The 21,079-nt window shown below is 39.6% G+C and overlaps 1 protein-coding gene across 4 annotated transcripts in view; it reads right to left on the reverse strand.

The window, feature by feature from the left end:
- Positions 1 to 21,079, reverse strand: part of WDFY4 (WDFY family member 4) — a 124,638-nt gene that overhangs the window by 87,551 nt on the left and 16,008 nt on the right. For all 4 annotated transcript variants that reach the window (XM_032115869.1, XM_032115868.1, XM_032115870.1 and 1 more), the window contains exons 8-18: positions 20,799 to 20,959; positions 19,986 to 20,438; positions 18,287 to 18,391; positions 17,239 to 17,429; positions 14,086 to 14,696; positions 9,939 to 10,032; positions 5,235 to 5,449; positions 4,252 to 4,352; positions 2,109 to 2,316; positions 1,762 to 1,838; positions 861 to 1,079 (exon numbers count right to left, since the gene is read on the reverse strand). In XM_032115869.1, coding sequence (XP_031971760.1) covers positions 861 to 1,079; positions 1,762 to 1,838; positions 2,109 to 2,316; positions 4,252 to 4,352; positions 5,235 to 5,449; positions 9,939 to 10,032; positions 14,086 to 14,696; positions 17,239 to 17,429; positions 18,287 to 18,391; positions 19,986 to 20,438; positions 20,799 to 20,959 — 2,435 coding nt within the window. The remainder of the gene's footprint in view (positions 1 to 860; positions 1,080 to 1,761; positions 1,839 to 2,108; positions 2,317 to 4,251; positions 4,353 to 5,234; positions 5,450 to 9,938; positions 10,033 to 14,085; positions 14,697 to 17,238; positions 17,430 to 18,286; positions 18,392 to 19,985; positions 20,439 to 20,798; positions 20,960 to 21,079) is intronic.

Raw genomic sequence — 21,079 nt, forward strand, 5'->3', positions numbered from 1 at the left:
CCTGAGTTCGGCATTGCTCTCACCTTTGCCTCTGTAGCCTTCGACAGTGTAGGCGAAGCAGTAACTGCTCCTCTTGGAATACACACAGAGGCCCTTCCTATCTCTTGGTGACCAACTTTATACTGAAGCTAGCCATGCGTCTGTGTGTGCGTGCATGCATGTGACCCCACAGAGCCGGACAGAAACAGTAATAGCTGACACAGAGAAACTCCTAGCAAATCCATTATTTATAAAAGTCTCTATAATAATTTGTAGCTTTTATGAAAAAAGGTAAGCTGGAATTTTTATCATTATCTAAGGCAATCAGAGCACTCATACAATGTCAGCTGTGCTTGAAAAAGTCCCAGCTACTATTCCCACTCCATTTCCAACCTCCTCTGGAATATTCAATCACATTTACATTTGAAATACCTACTCTACTCAATAAGGAAAAGGGGATAAATGTCAGCAGGGAACAATATTAACAGATTGGCATAATAGAAAACATTCTGAAAGAGAGGAGAGGAAATGAGTTGTTTCATTAGGAAGCTAGATCACTCCCCAAATTCTCAGTCCTACTCTCCAAACCTGCCTAATGTCACACAGAAGAGACTGGTTCAAGCCCAGTCTCCACAACTGCACACCACAGTATAAGTGGCACTCAAAAATTTTCCATAAAATATTGCAGTAATTCACAATGCCTACAGCAAACTTAAAAATTAAACATGGCCAAGAATTACAATCACAACTGGATGCAAGAGGAAAACTGAAGAGAAATCTCATTAATATCCTGGGTACTTCAAAGAAGAGGAAATTTATTAATGAAAAATTCCAGATAATAAGAGGACACAGCACTGCAGCTTGACTGAAAAGAGCCTTACCAAGTGGCTGGAATTCTACTTCTTCTGTAGAAATGACCAAAGAAAGGTCCTGTGGAAAGAAGCTTACAGAAAAGCATACAAATTCTTGCTCTGTTCTTGACATGTGCCTCACAATGGTAAGGAAGCGGAGTGGGTGGCTGTTGTGCACCAAACCAAACTTGCTAACCAGGAACCAGCAGGAGAGTGTCAGTCCACTTGAGGGAGGGAATGTTCTGATGCCTGTAGACAGGAAACAAAAAGGCATTAAGGAAGTTGTTTTCCTTGGGCAGCCATTAGCAGACTGCTTTGTGTTTCATTTGTAGTCCATACCATGGAAGAACCAACATTAGGTTATGGGGTTTAATTTCTATTCTGTTAGATTTCACTGCTTGTATTCAGTATCACAAAGATTGCACATATGAGTCTGTGCACATGTATAAATGACCTAAAGCTGACCGATGAGAAATGACTGCTAGATCTCCATGCTATGGAGCTCATGAATTAGCAATCTCCAAGCCAGAAACAAGTTCTCAAATTTCACAAAAATTCAGGAAGCAAAAGTACAGCCATTTCCCATTCCACCCAATAGAGCCTTTTGTTGTATAGAAAAATCCCTTTAAGTGACAGTTCCTATTCCTTCCATTGTCTGTTACCCTAAAATCTGGTGGCTCTTACTTGTTAAGTCTGTTTTCTTAGAAGCTTGCTTTAAAATTGTATTGCTAATATTAATTCATCACACTATGAATCTGTAGCCAGTGCTGCATTTTGCTGAGTAGTACAAGTTACACAGTTCAGAGCTGGTCTGGGGCAGAGAGACAGAAACGTTGAAACACACAACTTATTTCTTACAACTGTTGAATGCTTTCATTGGGGCTGAGAAGCTGGTGCTCCCAGCAAGCTGTAGGTGAGTCAAAGTTCTTACCCATGCCAGTCCCTCCTGAGACAGATTGGTCTGCACTGGATCCCATGACAGTGGCCAAGGTAGGGAGGTATAAACACCTACAAAAGCAAGCAAGCACCCATTCATCAGAAACAAAAATCATCCCTGAAGGCCACCAGGGACTTCTGGCATTGCAGAATCATGCTAGCAAGGCAGAGAGTAGGCTGTCAGCAGTAAGACAGCAACAAAATATGTTGGCAGCATTGCTGCAAGGAAAGCAGCCATAGGGTACATACATTAAGAGGAAGAGAGAAGTGAAAAGTTACTGTGTTCAGAGTAAGGGCTTGGAGACCCCAGAGCAGCTAAAATAAAAGCAACAGCAGCCATACCCATAGCCTTCCATGGACATGTCAAACTCCACAAACGATGGAGCTAAAGCCGTGCCGTGTAGCTGGAAGTTTCGAGGTGATGTCATGGAGATGAGACTCATGGCAGTCTGGAGTGCCAGTGCAGATCCTTTAGACAGCCAAGGAGAGGTCCTGATAGGTACAACTGTCTGAGGATCTGTTTTGCTGTCCACCACATGCTCTTCTGAACCTGAAAGATGAACACAGTGCCTAACCAGATCAATGTCTGCAAGTCTTTTTCCAGTCACAGGTATTGCCCATATTCTATTCATCACTGCTCAGAACAGCACTTCATGCTCTTGAAATAACACATCCTCAACAGCTTACAAAAATCCTCAGCAATACAAAAAAATATTGCACTGAAGGCATTTCAAAATGGGAGGCTGGCAGGACAGCCATAGCCATATTTCAGCTATATTTTCTTCCCACACATCTTCAGGCAGCTTCAGAACTCACCCTACCAAAAATTGTTCCCAACCCATTGGTTCCATTTTCCTTACACACAGACCATTCAACTCTGCTGTAACACAATAGTTAAAAGAAACACGTGGGAGAGGATTTGAAGAATGACTGCAAAGAACTTAAGACCCAGATATGGATCATACTGTATCAGGTGTCTCAGGCATGAGAATAGTTTAAGCACCAAATACTGCTATACTGTAGCCTCTCATCTATAAAATACATTATAGCAGAGAAAGGGCTGTGAGAAAAGAGATAACTCTTAAATAAAAAATTAAAATAATTTACTGAAAACAGAAAAATTGAAAAATTACAGAAATTAGAAAAATATAAAAATTTGGGATCCTTTGGCTCAGTAGGTGGTATGCCCCAGGAGTGCAGGGATCTGAGATCTTCTGGCTGGGTCAGCACTGGACCTCAGGTAGAGGAAAAGGACTTGCAGTGCTGGGCTGGCTTTTGGCAGGTCCAAAAGTCAGGAAAAAAGTTATTAAAGGCTCCTTAATAGGAGTAAGGCTTTTAATGCCCAGCACTGATGTCCACCACAGCTAGCCTGCAGAGAACCCCTCCTCCCTCAACTTTTGAGGCCTGTCTCATTGTTTTATAGTGCCTTTGCTCCGCCCACAGCCCACCCCTTTGGTTTAAAGTGATTGGTGCTTTCCCTTTGACAGATCATCTCAGTCCACCAATCGCTCGTCGTTGTCAGAGGGGTGGTATCAGTTGAGATAAGGGTGCTAAAATGCCCTCATTAAAATTCGGGTTGCCATGGAGCTTGCCTACAGGGTAAAGGCTATGGGGCTAAAAATAGCTGCTGGCTGTTAGAACTGGGGTTTTGGAGTTAGCCCTTGGACCAAAGTGCAAAGTAAAAACACCTAAAAAAATATTAAAATACATCTAACACATCTTAAAACACTTGTAAAAGTATACAGTAAACACAGGAAAGATAACTTATGGTGTACAGGTGGTTTGAAGTTTGAAAAGGGAGCATCAGTTGGGGATTTTTAACTGGGGAATTTTTAACTGGGAATGGTGCAACTCTCTTAATAAACTACTCTGAACAATTGAAAACACTGATAATGGAACTTGATTTTTGTACCTGGGTGATGGGTTAATTTTAACATTCAATTTAAAAAATATTTAACTCAGAATTAATTAATTAAAGCACTTAATATGCAAAGACCAAGCACAATTAGGGATTTCATGTGTGACAGGGCTCCTATGGAGAAGAGCCTATATAAGCAAGGCAGACTACTAGGATATCCTCGGGACTACAAAAAGCAGTGCTCTTTAGTCCCATCCTTATTCCATTCCTATCTATAAATCACAGGAAAAACATGCTGCAAACCAAGGAGACACTCCACTTCATTTGTAGAATATTATTTTTTTTATAGATCACTTCCATGTCTGATCCAGCAAAGCCTGAGTCTATACTCAGCATCTAACTTGAGCAAAGACATCACAATTTGATCTCTGCTGATCATTAGATCAGCTCTCAGTGTTGTTCAAGTACCACCCAATCTGGGCAATACCCAGTGAAAAACTTCCAGGCATACTCCACCTTCACTGTGACTATCTTGGAACAGCCTACTCAACAGCAGTTTCCTGTCATTTCAGAGACATGCCTAACTCAGCCACTGTATCAGCAACAGACTGTTCATTGTGTGCTTACCTGCATTAGCTGACTCACTCCCCTGACACAAAAGGACGATGGGCTTGTTTGCGCTGGGCCTGGAAGGTAGCAATGGAGAACCTCCCAACCACAGAAATTGCCTAACATGGAAAAAAAAATTAAGAAAGCAACTTAAAAAAAAGAAAACAATGAAGCCAGACACTTTGTAGTCACAGCAACCATGCAAATAGAGCTTAGATCTGGAGAACAGCTTTTGTATTTAACAGCAAATTTTAAAGACATCCCAAACAGAACAAAAGAAATGCTTTCCATTGAAGCATCACAAATACTTAGTTTGCTTCACATTTCCTTTCAAGATTTTCCTGTTGAAAAAAAATCAAAGATTTCTTTCCTTCATCAATATTCTTGACTAGCTGTAATTATTCAGAAAGAAAAAAATCTATGGGTTGGGGGTTTTTACTGAGGTTTTTTATAGAAATCCTATTCTGTATTTGAGTGAAAGAAATACAATCTTCCAATGAATATTTAAATTTACCTGCACTCTGATACCTGCTAGGTACTGTAATGTCTAGCACTTGTTAGCATTAATGAAGAAAGTGCAACCTCAAACTAGAAACAGCGACTGAGGAAGAAGACCATACTTTTTATTTCTGCATCTGTCATTGACATGGATCTGAGATACGAAAAAGTCATTTTTACTCTGCAGAAAACAGCTTCTCCATATGAATACCAGGAGAGAATAACCCTGGTTGTTTTGCAATGACTTAATTAGTTCATTAATAAATGGCTTTACAACCCCTGCAGAGATGATGCAGCAGAACACTACCGACTCATACCATCTTCAGGAGTCATTTAAGCATATATCCTGCAATCAGTGAGAAAGGAGGATTAAATGGGACTTGAAACAAAAGGCTGAGTCTTGCTGAATTAGAGCACTATGTGAAGCATTTAATTTTTATATAAACTTTGCAAAAAAATGGCACCACTAAAGCAAATTGGTTCCATTAGATACAATCTGATACCTTAACACATGTGGCTCAATAGCCTGTGATGCGAGCTTCTCAAACACTCTGGTGAGGGGCAGATGCAGGGGATGGCTGTCATTGCAGAAAGCATCTTGACAGGAGGTTATGATGGTGCTCAGCAGGCCAGATTCACACATCACCTGACGACTCTTCTCTGACTTCACCAGGGACTGGATATGATCAACCAGAGCACACTGGATTTCCTGGGAAAGCTGAAATGGACACAGAAGTAAACTCAGAGGGCTGGAACTAAACTGTATATGGTAACTGATTTATTTTATTTTAATTTGGTTTTCAGTTGTCAAATCCCTGAGTGTAAACATCTGAAGCCCCTAAGGCAAGAGGCTCAAGCAGAACTGCATGGCTGTTCTATCAAGCTCTGCACTTAAACAGTGTGCATATACTCATCCAAGCAGCTGCTTGGCCAACCACAACTCAGCTTTCCTGCCTCGACACTATGGTGGTGAAGGAAGAGAGCAATCAGCTGTCATTCACAAACAAGGGATCACCACCAAGGGCAGGTTATTAGGCATAAGCTCCAAGACCAAACAGGAATTCAGAATATATTTAACATTGAGCCTGTGGAGAGCCATATTGACATGATCTACTCTTCATTCTAAAACCCTGCTCTTAAACAAAACTGTATCAAGCAATGTCATGAAACAATCTTAAACACTTCTCTATATGTTTTCCTGAATTGACGCTTTACTTCATTGTTGCTTCTTACTGATCTTAAAGTCTCTCAGTTCTCATAAATTATTTTTAGAGCAATTTGTTCCCATTCAGGAATGAATTGTACTCCATTGACCTAACTAGACTTCATGTAAAAGTAACTGGATAATATATTTAAACACAAATCTTACAAAGATTAATTATTCCCTATTTCCAAGAGCTTTCAAGCTTTCTCATATGCTCTTCTAGGAAATAGATATGCAAACTTTTAAACAAGAGGACAACAATGGTGACAGAAATGCAAATGAAGGCAATGGGATTTGATTTTATAACATGAATGAGAAGTAACTGGATTCAGAATAAGCTTATTAAGTGTAAAGAGGAATTGAGCTCTTTTTCATTCAACCAGACAAAGCCAATACAGAACAATTTCAAAGCCCACAAGCAATTTGTTTTCAAAGCATCCCCAACACTTAGAAGATAATACAGCCATTGCAACATACATACTGTTTTTGCAAACTCAATTACCATTTTTCATATCTGAAGGGTGAGTTCTTTGGATAACATTTTCTTCTCTCTGAAGGACTATTTATTGCCAGGGACATAAATTTCACTATGCATCGAATTACGTATAAAAATCATCCACCAGACTAAACTACACTATTACAAAGTCTCACAACTTTATAAATATTTTAATTAATATTTTACTCCATTTCTGACTATATGTAGGAAAGTATGTGTAAATACCACTAAACAAAGATTGACATAGGTCTTGACTAAGTGAAGCAACTGGTTTACTCCAAAATAAATCCAATAAAAGCGTAATGCTGTACAAAAAAATTGATTGTTTTCATTAGCCTAGCAGCTCTGTCAATACCAATATTGCCTTGTTTTGAATAAAATGTGCTGTTTTCAGGGATCTTTGTTCCAGTAAAATGAGATTTTAGTGGAAATATTAAAGGTGGCCAGGAAACCATGCTGTGTGTTTCTGTATGCATGGATTGATTTTCCTAACACTTATTACTTGCACCGTGAATCAGGATATTGAAGGTGCAGTTAGAATGTAGCTGAGCTCTGCCTCAGATTAGTTTTAAGGGCAAAATGTCACCTAGCAATTTGCCCAATCTGCTTAAGTAGTACCCAGATTTTTTCTCCTTAGAGCCTATAGTTTCAAAACTTGGTAGCTGAATTTAACTCACTACTATTTATCTTCAAGGTTATATTCAAGATAAGCAAAAATTATGAACTTTTGTCGCTGTGCATTCACTTCAAAAGGACGCAATTTCCTTAGATTTAAGAACAATATAGCAATAATTATGTGTGTAAAATACTTGAAAAATGTTACCTTGTTAACATCTACAAGGAAGAACAAGTCATTTACCCTACATTTAAAACAGGGATAAGGGTCTTTTTAAAAGGTGCAAAATCCTTATTGATGGACAATGTTTTACTTTCACAACAGTGACTATGACAGCAGTTCATCATACAAGAGGCATGGATGAAAACAAAAAGGAAAAATCCAGCTGTGTAAGCAATAATATAATTTAGCAAAAGTATAGATAATTTACATGATGAATTGTGAGAGGATTTTTTTTTTGTCCGTATTCACAAGAAACCTACCAGGATGATGAGACAGAACTGAGTAATTCTTTTATTCTCTTCTCAAAAGTTCTTTCCTTTCCTTTACTCAGCCTTGTCAGATACAGGCAATCTCAGTATCTGACATTACAAATGGGAAAGATCAGTCATGACACTCTGGAATCTTAAAATTCCAGTCAAGGATGTGATGTGTCTGAGAGGTAACTTCTTTCTTTTTAAGGTAGAATCAACTCTGTGAATATCCTGGGCCACATATCTAAAGTGGATGCTAATATGTCTCAATTTACTAGGTGTTTGAAATGTGTCCAATGCTGTCTTTCATCACTAAATAGACAACATATTAATGAAAGGAAAATCGATCTTATATTTGGTCAAACAACATGGAAGCTGGTTTAGTTCCAGTCATAGGCATGAACATGAGCAATATCCTCTAAATACAGTTTACTGACTCAAAACTCTTGGTCAGTTTTAAAGTTTTAAGCAAGTTTTTGTACCCATGACATTCAAATGATTTTTTTATCATACCTAGCAATGGTAGGAATATACATCCACAAATCTATTCTCCTCAGCTTTTAACTTTCATTACAGAAAGAATAAGAAATGGCTGAAGTGCAAAATCACCTGTTTTACTATCTGCTACTGGGTTTTCTATGCTGACAGGCTTAACACTGCTTCAGCTCATCATTTCTTGGGTCTGACAAAGGTCAGTGAGAGGTTGCAAAATTGGCAGGATATTGATACTATTTCTGAGGGTCAGAATCAAAAGTACATTAATTTTACTGAGTTCCATTAATGTTTCTGTAAAAGCAGTGCTTTCTCATTGCCAATTCTGTGAAAGCAAAGGAATCGCACGTGATCTGAACTGATTCTAAAGATTTTTCCAGGTTACTCCTGGACACTCAGGCCTAAAGTATCTATCACAGCGCTAAAAGAAGCGGAAAGAGAAGAGTTATTTTCTCTTCTTCTCCATATTTGCTCCTAAAAAATTTATTATTTAATTCAGTCTTAAATTCAGAGCAAGAAACCCCTTAAAACTTTTTAATGAATGTCTGAGATACATCCACAAAGCCATTATTTCATCTCTCATCCAGCTGTCAAACACTGTGGCGCTAGAAAAAAAAAATAGTACACTGTTTTGGACAGGATATATCTACCCAAAGAGTAATTCCTTCAGTTATTTTCCTTCTACCAAGTAACTCCCCCTCACTAGCCACTGAGGTTAAACCTTTTGCATCACATCTTACCAGAATCCTGTGCTCCAGGTAGAATCTCCTTGCACAAGGATTCATGCAGTGGTTTACGTTATGATTAACAGTATTAAAGTCCAGACTTTTATGTCTCTACCTGGCAGCATCAGTGAGCTTCCCAAGCTCTGAAATATTCTATCCATTCTCTCAATGATTTTTTCAATAGAAATAGTCAGGAAAATTCTATTTTTCCTGTATCCTTTTTGTGGGTTATTTTATGAGAACTCTTTAAGACATTTGTTAACTCCTAGCCAGGGTTTGACTCAGGACCTTGCATAATAATGGTCCTGTTTTACCTGAGGCAATCATATTCATAACAGCAATACTAAACAAACACTACCAGTAATAATTTCTTACTGACTAAGAAAGGAGTGAGAGAAAAAAAGAAAATATGAGCATAATTAAATACATAACTGAAATTGCTGGAATTTGTGTTCTAGTCCTTCATACTTTTAAGAACACTGCCATCTACTGAGGGTCTGAGAGGCTCTCTCTCTTGCAGAGCTCAACTCTAATTTCTTGATGACACTCTCATCCAATTAACGATTCTACTTGTTTTTCAGAAATTAATTACTGTAATTAACAAAATTTCACTAGCTGATGGCTTGATTCCAATAAACAGAGCTGGAAATTGCCAGCAGCTATTTGCCCCTTTCATAGCTCTGGATGAATAACCTGGTTTTATTTCAGGCCCTCCATCTGTACTTGACTGCATTCAAGTATTTTGGACCAAATAGCCAATACAATATAGGAAATATCTTTATTCAGAGTGGGTGTATATATATATATAGAAAGATACAAGAAAAATACATTCTAAGCTGCATTAAAAGTTTATGGAACATTAGGTCCAAAGAGCCAGACTTTTCCGGTTGCTAGGGCTGTTAGCAATACTTTAGACAATTTTCAAGGCACTTCTACATTATGCCTTTGGAATAAGTATTCTGGGACCAAAGTCCATGTACTGCATCAGACAAGTATAGAAATGCTTAGGCAAACTGACAGCCAAGAGTCTTTGTTGTTCTCACATCTGTTGACTCAGTGAAGTTTGTGCTGTTCCTCCTGACAGTGTTTTAGGTAAATTTTAGAACTACCACATTTGCAAAGAGTAAGCAATTCCTGGAAAAGAAGCTACAGAGAAGTAGAAGACACTGTTTAGATGGCATTTCGATATGTTCAGACTCACCTGAGCATGTCCTTCATTGTACAGTTTTGGCAGCAACCTCACCATGACACAGACAGCACCTGGATGTACAATGGTGCAGTCTCTCATTTCCAACCTGCAGTGAAAAGACACATCCTAATTATCATTAAGAACAGCAAAGAGAGTCTAAAAGTGCTCCAGCAGAGCACAGCATTAAATCCTCCTAGCAGCAACCAGGCTCAGCATTGGAAACTAAGCAAATAATACAAATGACCCAGAACAACTGGAAGCCTCCTTCAAGTAACAAAGACAGGACATCACCTGCTCATCCCAGGGACCTGCACATTCAAAGATGTGCAGCAGCCTCTTTAAACAAACTTTGCTTTTGAAGGTATTTTCAGAACAGAAAATAGACAACCAGAGGAATCACTGATGCATCAGTCCACAACCAGTGTTATCCTTTTATTTTCTAGGAGTTTATAACTTCAGTTATACAGTAACTTCAGTACTTTAAAACATAATAGAAATAAGCAAAGGTGAGACAGTCTTGATAAAATCAGTATGTCACCCTCCCCTTCCAACACCAAAATTTGCCTAAAGTAGTAAACTAAAGTTGAATACCTGCTTTCCCACCAGTTTTCATTTTTGCCACTTACGACCTTTTTATGTTCAGGCACAGGAAGGAACTGAGGAATTAGAGACATCACAGAGAAGATCTGCTTATGCCATGATGCAGGTTAGAGGTCCAATATATCTCAAAGATGAACCCACAGCATAGCAGAAACTCTAGTTTAGGCACTACAGGCTTGTCCTGTTCAGAGTATCATCAGCATTTCTGGGTGCACCTCTGAACTGGAGTTGTGATGTACACTGTCAGAAACATCTGTCTGAAGCAGATCTCACAGCAAAAGCAAGGGCAACATTTAATGGCTGTAATTAGACTGACAAAATAAAGCACAATATGTTTTATGGACTTTATAAAACACAAGGTACAAGTATAAGAGTAAGCGTAAAAAAAAAAGTTTTACAAGGGATGTAAAGGAGGATAAAAAGGCTGCAATTAAACATGTTTGTTAGCCACTCCCAAAAAGGCTCATCTGATACAGCAGAACAGGGAGTAATGTGTAGCACACTGCCACACAGTGACAAATAATTCTTACTGCAGCCTCAAGAAAGATAATTTCAAATAAATTGCTTGTTTGCAATATTTTCTGTGCAGTAAGCCAAAATCAGGTCTGGTATAAAAAGTTGTTGCAGCAGTGGTTTCAGTGTGGATACATAAACCTCTGCTTGACATGAATGTGGGCACGTTTTTAAATGTCAACGAAGAAAGTACACCAAAAATATGCTCTACTTACATTTCCCTGAGAAAACCCACACCATTTTAAAAGAGAAAAACCCAGGCTCACTAAAATCAATAGGAGCAAAATTATGGCTGGAAACAAACTTGGTGTGCTGGTCAATGCCCAGGTGAACATAAGCAAGAGTGTGCCCAGGTGGCCAACGAGGCCAATGGCATCCTGGCCTGTATCAGCAATAGTGTGGCCAGCAGGACCAGGGAAGTGATCATCCCCCCTGTATTTGGCACTGGTGAGGCCCCATTCTGGGCCCCTCACTACAAGGACATTGGGGTGCTGGAGTGTGTGCAGAGAAGGGCCACAAGGCTCATGAAGGGTTTCTAAGAACATTACACAAGCCTTATCTCCAGCCTTCTCTGTGATTTTCTATGAGTTTCTCATTTTATGGCCTGTCTTAGTACAAAAGCTGTCTTCCTGTACCAACTCCTCCCCTCTGCAAATACCCCATGTCTCACACTCCTGCCCCAGGGCTATCCAGTCAGCCCTGTGATTCCACTCCATCTATCTCACCAGTATCATGCTGTGAATCACAGATCTGCTCTGCACTAGCGCTACTTAAAAATAAGACAGATGAGAGGGTTTGGGGACAAAATGAGATGTCACAAAGAACCTGAAGAGCCATTAGCACAGTTGAGTTGTCTGCGGTAACAGCAGCTGCAGCAGCCACGATGCTTGGGTGGGCACAAAGAAGGGCTTCCCTCCCAAAGAGATCAGCCTCAGTTAACACAGCTTGCAGCAAGCTATGTCTAATCACCAGGAACAAAAGGAAAACCAGAGACCTCATCTGTCACAAAAGGTGTTCCAAACATTACTGCAGGAGCAGGAACACAGAGGGCTGGTTTTGAGATGGGAATGACAGGATCAATTCCCCTGTGTCCCAGAAGCTTGCAGCATCATTGACCACAGGACAGTGGAAGGGGCTACAATATTATCCAGCATTAAAATGTTAACTTTCTTATATATTAGTCACAGGCTCCTGCAGGGTCACCTCCCTTCCCTGCCTCTTTGGGAATGTTAAATATATGTTGCAAGATGGGGCATCACAGGCCACCTACACTGACTGCATTCAAGTTCCTCCTTTCAAGCTGCATAGCTGCTGCCTGAAACCTTTTCAAGGGGAAGTGTGAGTGTGGAGTACAGCTAAGAGGAAGCTGCATCAGGGGAACAACAGGCTTGCAGAAACTATGGGATTTTTTATTTTCATAAAATTTACTGCTGGAAAAGGATACAGGCTCTATGGCTTGAAGATTGTCAGCTCTCCAGCACATGTTCCTCTTTTGTGTTTGCATACATTTGTCGTGGACAGTCTCCAACCACCCCTAACTAATCTGGCTTCCTTTTACGCCTTCACATCCCATAACCAAGACAAACAGTCCCAAATCAGACAGTGAGAACTGAAAGGGTCCCAGTTTACAGGATTAATTTCTCCACAAGTGGTATTCAATTACTGTACAGCATCACATCTCAGCAGGCAAAACAACACAAGGACATAGGAAGCCTTGCTCATTTCGGACCTAGTGACTTCAGAAGGACAATCGGAAGACAGAGCCACACTGCTCCCAGCATTGCCCCGACCTACTCTCTCTCCCTTACCATCTCTGGGCCTCCCTTATATGCATACTTAAGCAACAGACAGTCTACTTCCTGTAACTACCACCATCTATATACTCTTTGCATATGGACCCAAGTTCTCCCAAATCAGGCTAGGAATATCTGCTTGGAAAAGAGCATTCATTCCTCCCAAGCTACCAAGTCCTCTCCCCAGCACTGAGTATCTAACCAGAAACTTCCAGTGTAATTTAAAGAGTGGTGACAGGGAGCAAACGCCTCCATGACTACTTTAAAATCTGCTGCACAAGGAACAAAGAAATCCACCACAAGTTTTTCTACTTTCTTCAAACAAGTTTAAATATAACCAGAAATGCTTATTCAGCCTGCCTCAGTACTCAGGGAAAAAGAGTTCTGCTGACTTCAGTGACTGCTGCTACAAGTGGCAGACGTCATGTCTTGGTCTTTAACTTGGAAGATGACTTTGCAATAATCTACAGTAAGGGTTGAAGAAGTCTCACACTTATCAGTTTAGCCTTTTTAAGCAAAACTTCAACCAGAAACATAAATTTGGTAAAAGGACTGAAATATTCAAGATAAAGCTACAGACAAGTGAAGGGACAGAAGATCTCATTAGTTACAAAATGCAGGTTATTCAGAACTGATTCACAGCTGACAGCAATGCTGATTTCTGGTATAGTCTTCCCTTCCTACAAAGGATATATATTTTGATATAAACCTTCATTCAATGAGGCAGGCAGCATGACTGTCCCTTTTCCAATTTTCTCTGTTTCAGCATGAATGAGTGTGTCTGCACACATATGCTTGGACACGGATGCATGAGAGAGCATTTAAAATAGCTTAGAGTAATTTTTATTTTTAATGTATTGAGTGACTGGAAGCAGCTTTCCACATAATTGAAAAAGTCAAAATTGATTGGGGCAGGTTCAAGCAGTGAACTTAAAGCACAAGCTTTAAGTCCCAGCAACCTTGTTCTTCGACTCCATTCCTGCTCCCACATTTCAGGTGTCAGAATCTCCAACATAAACTCTGCAGCTCTTGGGGCTGTGTGTCCCACTGCTGCACTAAATCCTTATGCCCCACTTCTACCATCATTTACCTTTCCAAAAGCATAGATTTCTGTTGCCTGGAGGCCTGGGACTTGGGACAGAACTGATTTGTTAGCTCTTGGCAGGTTTATCACACCTTACCTCAGTATACTACCATATAAAATGCACATACCAGTCTTAGTACTATATTTTCTGTAGTAAATAAAAGCTTACTTCTCTTCAGGGTTTCCCCACAGCATATAGGTAGAGGCAGGTAATTTGTTGCCTGGTCTTTTGAAAACAACAGGATGCTCTTCTTGAGTTTGGGGTGCCTCCTGATCATCTCTTGATTCTTCTCCCATCTCTGGCTTCCTCTCCTTAAAATAGCTTTCCTGGTGGAGGGTTCCTTTGACCATACGATCAAGAAAATTCAGAATCCAAATGCTGTTCTTTAGCCACGCTGGGAAAGGTTCTGAAGAACAGAAAACTGCATCCAAGAATTCCGCAAATGTCCTTTTCTTCTCAAGGCTCACAGGAATTTGCCTTCCCTCTCGTGTCCAGAAGCATCCAAGTGATCCGAGATCCTCTGCCATCTTTTCAAAGAGACCATTCCTCTGGAAGAAGTTGCTGTTGACAGGGTCTAGGTGCAGGGCTGCAGTTATCCCCTGAAGTGTGTAGAAAACAAGCTCCAATATACAAGTCTGTCCAACTGCTGTCCACTGCCCAGATGGAGGGTCCTGCAACGCACCTTCCATGTCTGAGAGGAGGGACAGGAGCCCATTGAATCCACTGCAGGTTCTGAAAGCTGAATGGCTCTTGGGACTCTCCAATATCCTCAAGAGTGACTACAAACATTGGGAAGAAAGGAAACAAAAGAAGCACTTAAATCAAAGGACAAAGAGGCTTTAGAATATTTTAAAATTCCAAGTTTGCACCGAAATTCTTTCACTGAAATTTCACTCTTTGGTGGGGGGGGGAGGGGGGAGGGGAAGGTGGTCAAAATAAATGTCATCACTGCACAACTTCTCTTCCTCTCTTCCCCCACAGACCCAATGAATCATACAACCAAGATTTGGAAGCACCCTTAGGAGCAGCTAAAGCAGTCAGCCTGACAGGTGGGGAACAGTGCTCACAGGAAGAAGCAAAGGAATCAAATTTCCTGCATTACATATCCTAGTCAGTTTGGCCAGAGGTAGTTTCATATCTTTGGCTGTTCTTTTATCAGTCTTCTCAGACTCTCTCAAGAAACCTGCCTTTGCCCTAAATAAATGGAAGTAAAGATTAAATGTAAATACCCTCATATAGAAACTGGCAGGAAGGCACAGCTCTCTACAGACAAGTCTTCCTGCAGCCCTGAATGCACGTGAGAACCCACACTAGACTTTTGCTCAAATGACTGAGAAGGACCTTTCCAAAAACCAGTGACTCAGGATGGCACAAAGAATATTGTAAGCAGCAGGCTCTCCTCATTAAGAAAGACGAGAATACCTTTTCTCAGCTGAGGTATTTTTAAAGTTTGCACAATACTTTAGAGGAAAAAAGCCATAAAAAGTAAGATCTCAAGACAATGAAGTCATTAGATTTTATCTAACCTCAAAAGGCTTAAAGCAGGTTATAAGTGAATGCCACTTGACAGTATTACACATGCGTAAAACCAACTTAAATAATTTGCCAATTTTGAATGCTATGGGCTTGCCATTTTAAAACAAATCTTGAAAAGTTATTAAGAGCTGTGGAAGTAAAATTGATGAGAAAAAGGAGCTTGCAAGGAAACCGTCTACTGCATTTGAATATAATTGATCCCAAGCTTTTCAGGTGTCGCACAATTAATTTTGTACAGGGAGTTTTCAAATTTGATACTGTACCTTTGCACATTGGAAAGGGTTAATTTTACATATAGACCCTCCCAAGAGATATCCAATGGAAGAGCTTTACTTCACAACCTCCTTAAGAGGAACAGTTTCTAAGAGAAATACATCTGCCTGTAACAGGATCTAGGACTGTGAGAAAGGGTTGCCAGAACTGAAGGGGTAGGGGGAACTCTATTACTGTCATTCAGTTTTGTATGATAATGTATCAAACCAGGCAGAGACTTCTGAACAGGGAGTAAATTTAATAACTTAGAGTTGAAGTTACCAGGATGGCTTTAACACATTCCAGAGAAGGTCAACAGTAAACACATTTCCTCCAGCTTTAACTCAGTTAGAATTTAATCGCCTATGAGTTAGTATTCCTCTGTCTTGAATCTATAAAACTGATGTCTGCTGGAAACCCCCTAACTCAGTTACTGCTAACAGAATTTATTTCGCACATTCCATTATTTGTTATTCCTCATAATTGTCCACGTGTCACACTGGAATACAGCAGTGCTAATTGCATTTGGGCTCAGGCTTTAACAGCTAAATATACATTAGCAAATCAATCTGAATTTGTGTGTAACACAATCACAGTCCCAATGGATAAACAAAATAAATTCATTTGCTTACATTATGCTTTAATACAGTTATCATTTGTCAAAATTAGACACTGAAGTTGCATTTATTTTCATATTAGTTTGGACACCATACTCAACTTTTCCACAGGTATTGTTAAAGTTTACTGTTTCAAATTGTCAAATGAAAGCTATAAACTTTGTTCTTTAATTTTTTTTTAAGTAATATGGTTCTTTTATCACAGAAGCAGTTGCTATATTGTACAGAAAAGTTAATTCCATTCCCACTTGATAGAGAAGGTAGAATGAAATTTTAAAATCAGTGCTTACAACACTGCTGCTTTTCAACTGGATGCCTATGACCTAAACCAAAATAAAGCACAGCGATTCTTTCCTCTGTTTCATTGCTTAGGGATCAGACACTCTGGGGTCAATAGAGGCTATGACTAGTTCTAATTTCTTTCTCCAAGCATTCATAAAGTTCTTCCTTTCCATTGCCTCATCTCTTTTTACATGATACTAGTGTTTGTGAGAAATGACAAAATTAAGGACAGCAAAGTTTCAACCATGGAAACTTATCAGAATGAAGCTGTTCATCTCATGCCTACCCTGGCTCTTCCAATCTCACTCCTTCACATCTGACATCCTCTCTCCACATATCCACTTTCATTCCCATTTGTTTCTCCTTTCTCTGTCACATTACACAGAACTGTTCATACAATTGTACCTTTAGCATTTCCATTTCTCCCTCCTGCATTACTATTTAAGTCTTCAAAATACTTTGTAATCTGATACTGAGTGAAGGTATTGACCACACATGCATTGCTAAAAATCAAAGTGCTCAAGTTACCATAATCCAGAGCTTGCCTATGGCTCTTTTTTCCTCTGCTCTTGCCATCTTGAAAAAAAGAGAGTTCCCAAGAAAACAATGCCCAAGTGATAGCTACATTAATTACCTTCAGCAGATCTAGTTTCAGATGCAGTTCCCATTGAGTGGAAGAACAGAGGGCCCCAATAATAATGCTCATATATTCTTCATAATTGATGACTGATAGCTGTTCCAGGATGCTGAGAGTAGCACTCCTGTAGCACTCATCATCCAAAAATATCTTGATATATGGCACCATTCCGTAGTCCTTCAGAACAACTAGGGACAAATATATTATCATTTGTTAGTTAAACTATCCTTTGCTCATAGTTTTTACAGGCAGATTTTCAGTGTTGGTGTGAAGTGCCACATTTCTACAAATACAGCAGGACAGGTAAGGAGAGCAGCTGGTTAAGCTAAAGATGACACAAACTGAATGGCACAAGAACAACTAGGGATAAAATGACTGGGTGTCCATGGTTTCTAATCATCAGAGATGACAGCTTCCCAATACAATAATGAATGAAAAGGAAAAGACACCTTAGTTTTCAGCTTAAGCATCTTTTTCATTTAGGAAGGGAACTTTTTGATGGTTTCTGAAAAGACCTTTACACTGTGCAAGATACTACAAACATGATGATTCTAGGATTTCAGAGTTAATTGAGTGGATTCCAGTATTCACTAGAGTTCACTCCTGTACTATGTTCCACAAGATTCCCTACACACAGACTTCCTAGGTATAACAGTAATATAAGAGTGTTACTCAGCATGCACCTGATCCAATCAAGATTTCAAGTAACAGAAATGATGGAAGAAAATCTGGATGAACAAACAATACACAAGAGTCAAGTACACACACATTTTTTCCAGAAGCTAAGTTTGTACATCCTATATAAACACTTCAGGAGTATGCACATGGATCAAGGAAACAAGTGGACTGGGACAAAGCTCATTATGCAGGATGAGAATACCTTTGTCACATTTCTTCCTAGTGTAACACAGTTATCCCTAACTTTAGCTTTTGTCCTCCATTTTTGACTGAAGCACCAAAGTCAGAAAATATTTTGGTGCTCCTTAAAACCATGGCCACCTACCACCAAATATCACGAAGGTAATGCAGTCATATGTTTCCTTACCCGTGTTCCTCACAGACCTCGCTGTAAGGGCAGCCACCATCTTCAGCATCACAACATTTAATTCCTTCTCAGTGCCTTCTTTCAGACCAGGCAGGTGAGTTCCAGCTGTCAGTATGTTAAAAGTAATATTACAATATACAAGAAATGGGCAACTGTAGCTAAAATATATTTAGCCAAAATGGAAAAACAGTTCTCCAGCAAATTCTAGCTTCTCTCAAGTATTACTTACTGGCTACTTGAAACCTAAAAACAAGCAACAAAATACAGACATGTCATTGCCTATTTGTCAGGGTCTAGTCTGGTTTTGGGAAACACAGGTCTGATTCTTGCTCTACAGCCCGTATCTCCTTCATAACTACAGGCAGTACTGCTAATAGGAGTGTTTTCACTTCCCAGATGGTGCAGATTTACCTGTCTAGTGGTATCTAGTAGGAACACAGATAAACAAAAGAACAGGATAGATTATGAGCTATGAAGTGGTAAAATATTATAGCAACAGAGAGACATTAAATACCTAATCTAAAAGCCAAGATCAGAAATATCCTGCATGTTCAAAGGCAAACAGGATCAGACAGCGTATGGTAAGTTATTTTAAGATCTAAAAGTCAAGAGTTTCCAGGCTAAATTTCTGGAAACCAAGAGAGGGAAGTAGCAATAATTTCTTCTCACTTGTCTCTCTTCACCTGTGTGTCTAAATTTACAAATTATATAGCCATTCAATCACTCATTCTGTAAAATTTTTATCACCACATTATCTAAAGCAGTGAAATAAATGCAAAGACAGAAGAAAGACCCTATGTACCAGCTCATAATCAGAAGACAAGTTTCCAAGAACCTTGGTATTTATCTTGACAATCCTTATCTAAGCATTCTTGTGCAAAATCCTGGTTCTCTGATATCGAGAACCCAAATCTAAGTGTCCTTGCAGTTGATGGATGTCTGCACTCTAGAATTTCTGTTGTAATTCATATTCCTTCTGTTGTGTATAAATAATTCAAGTATGCTTACTGCATCAGAAGTTATTCCTAGTACCTTGTGTCTCTTCTCCTTCAATAAATGACTCTTGCACTGAAATTTAAAGGCATTTCCCAACTCATATAGCACAGAAAACACTATGATGCCTTTTTCTTTCATTAAAATAGTAGTTATAAACCTTTAAATAATGTGAGTCTGTCTCCTAAGTTAGCTGTACTCCACAGTTACCAAACTAGGGGTATCACCTTCCTGTTTCTATACTAGGAGATAACTCTGTCACATCACAATGAGTGGTAGCAATTGTGGGGAACATATGGCCAAAGTTCAATAAACTGTTTTCTATCACCAGTCCTCAGGATTAAGGTGTTACTGTCAGAGGAATAAGCACTGTGGAAAACTTTTCTTGCTCCAACCTCCAGCTGGCATTCTAGAGAGCCCCAAACTAAGACCTGTTTAAAAGTGTGGGTTGAAGGGTACCACCCATAATAATTCATCATACACTAGTGAAGAATAGCCCAGAGCTGTTCAGGCTAGTGACCAGAACAAAAAATAGCAAAGATTTCAGAGAGGACCCAGCTTAATGTGTCAAATTTAGGCCAGTTGGCTTGAAGATAAAATCTAGCTACTCAGTATATAAAATATATAAATTTATCATAGAAAGAGATTATTCATTCCTGTTGATCTGCCTACTTCAGTGGTCATTGTGAGTGGCAGTAAGTTGTACCTGACTTCCTCAGGATCTTGGCTTCCTTCCTCAAAAGTGCCAGCAGTAGGCCTAAGAGCCCAGAGTCACGGAAAATATCACTAAATAACAGGTCCTTCTGGGTCATGCTGAGAAGGCACTGAAGAGCTGTTAAGGTGCAGAATGGCACTATATTTTCCTTGATCAAATACTGAACCTTCTTCAAAATCTCATGGGGGACATAGGACAGGTCTAGGACTATGGACTCCACCAGTCTGAAGAACTGGACTTGGACTGGGTGTGGTTTGAAATGAATTATGTCAGTAAATTGGTTGATAGGTTGCAGTGTCCATTCCAGAAGAAAGAAATTCACTCTGTCCCAAGCCCATATGGTACCAATTGCTGCCAAGATTCTTCCACACAGGTGCTGATCATTACTTCTCTGGAAAATGGATTGCAACACCTGAAAAGGCTGGAGGTTTTTCACTGTCATTCCTGTGGGGAAAAAAACCCAATTTTACATGAGTGCTATTTAAGCCTGCAAGCACCATAACTATAATGTTAGCTCATGTCTGAAAGTGGAAATAAGAGCAACAGACATGAGGGATGGAGGCATAATCCAGACATGATTGAGAGGCATAATCTTGAGCTTGGATCAGACCCTAGAACTGACATGGGCATTTCCGTTTGAGGTAGGTGGCATTCAGGCTCCTGCAGCACTAGCACATAGATCTGAAGATGCCACATCATACTCCTTCCTCCATATTAAGAAACAAAATGAATAGAGCTTCATTTTTCAATGACCCACCTAGCCACCCACATGTGCATGTATATATATATAGATATATACAGTACCAGAAGACTGTGTCCGTTCAAAATCAAAGTGTGGCAATTGCGGGTGTACGATATTGCCAGAAACTTTCAGTTCAGTTTTTCCACAGGTTGTAAGGCAAGTCAGCATGTCCAGGATCTCATCCAGATAGGGATCTCCTTCATTTTGTTGCAAACCCTCGCATCTAGGAACAAAACTTGGGACAGTCATATGTTCATATCTTAATTATACAGACTCTTTGGATACATCATCAAGTACAGAGCACATAGGCGCTGCACAGGATAATCCACACCATGGTGACACA

This window comes from Corvus moneduloides, chromosome 8, assembly GCF_009650955.1.
Source record: "Corvus moneduloides isolate bCorMon1 chromosome 8, bCorMon1.pri, whole genome shotgun sequence".
Lineage (NCBI taxonomy): Eukaryota > Metazoa > Chordata > Aves > Passeriformes > Corvidae > Corvus > Corvus moneduloides.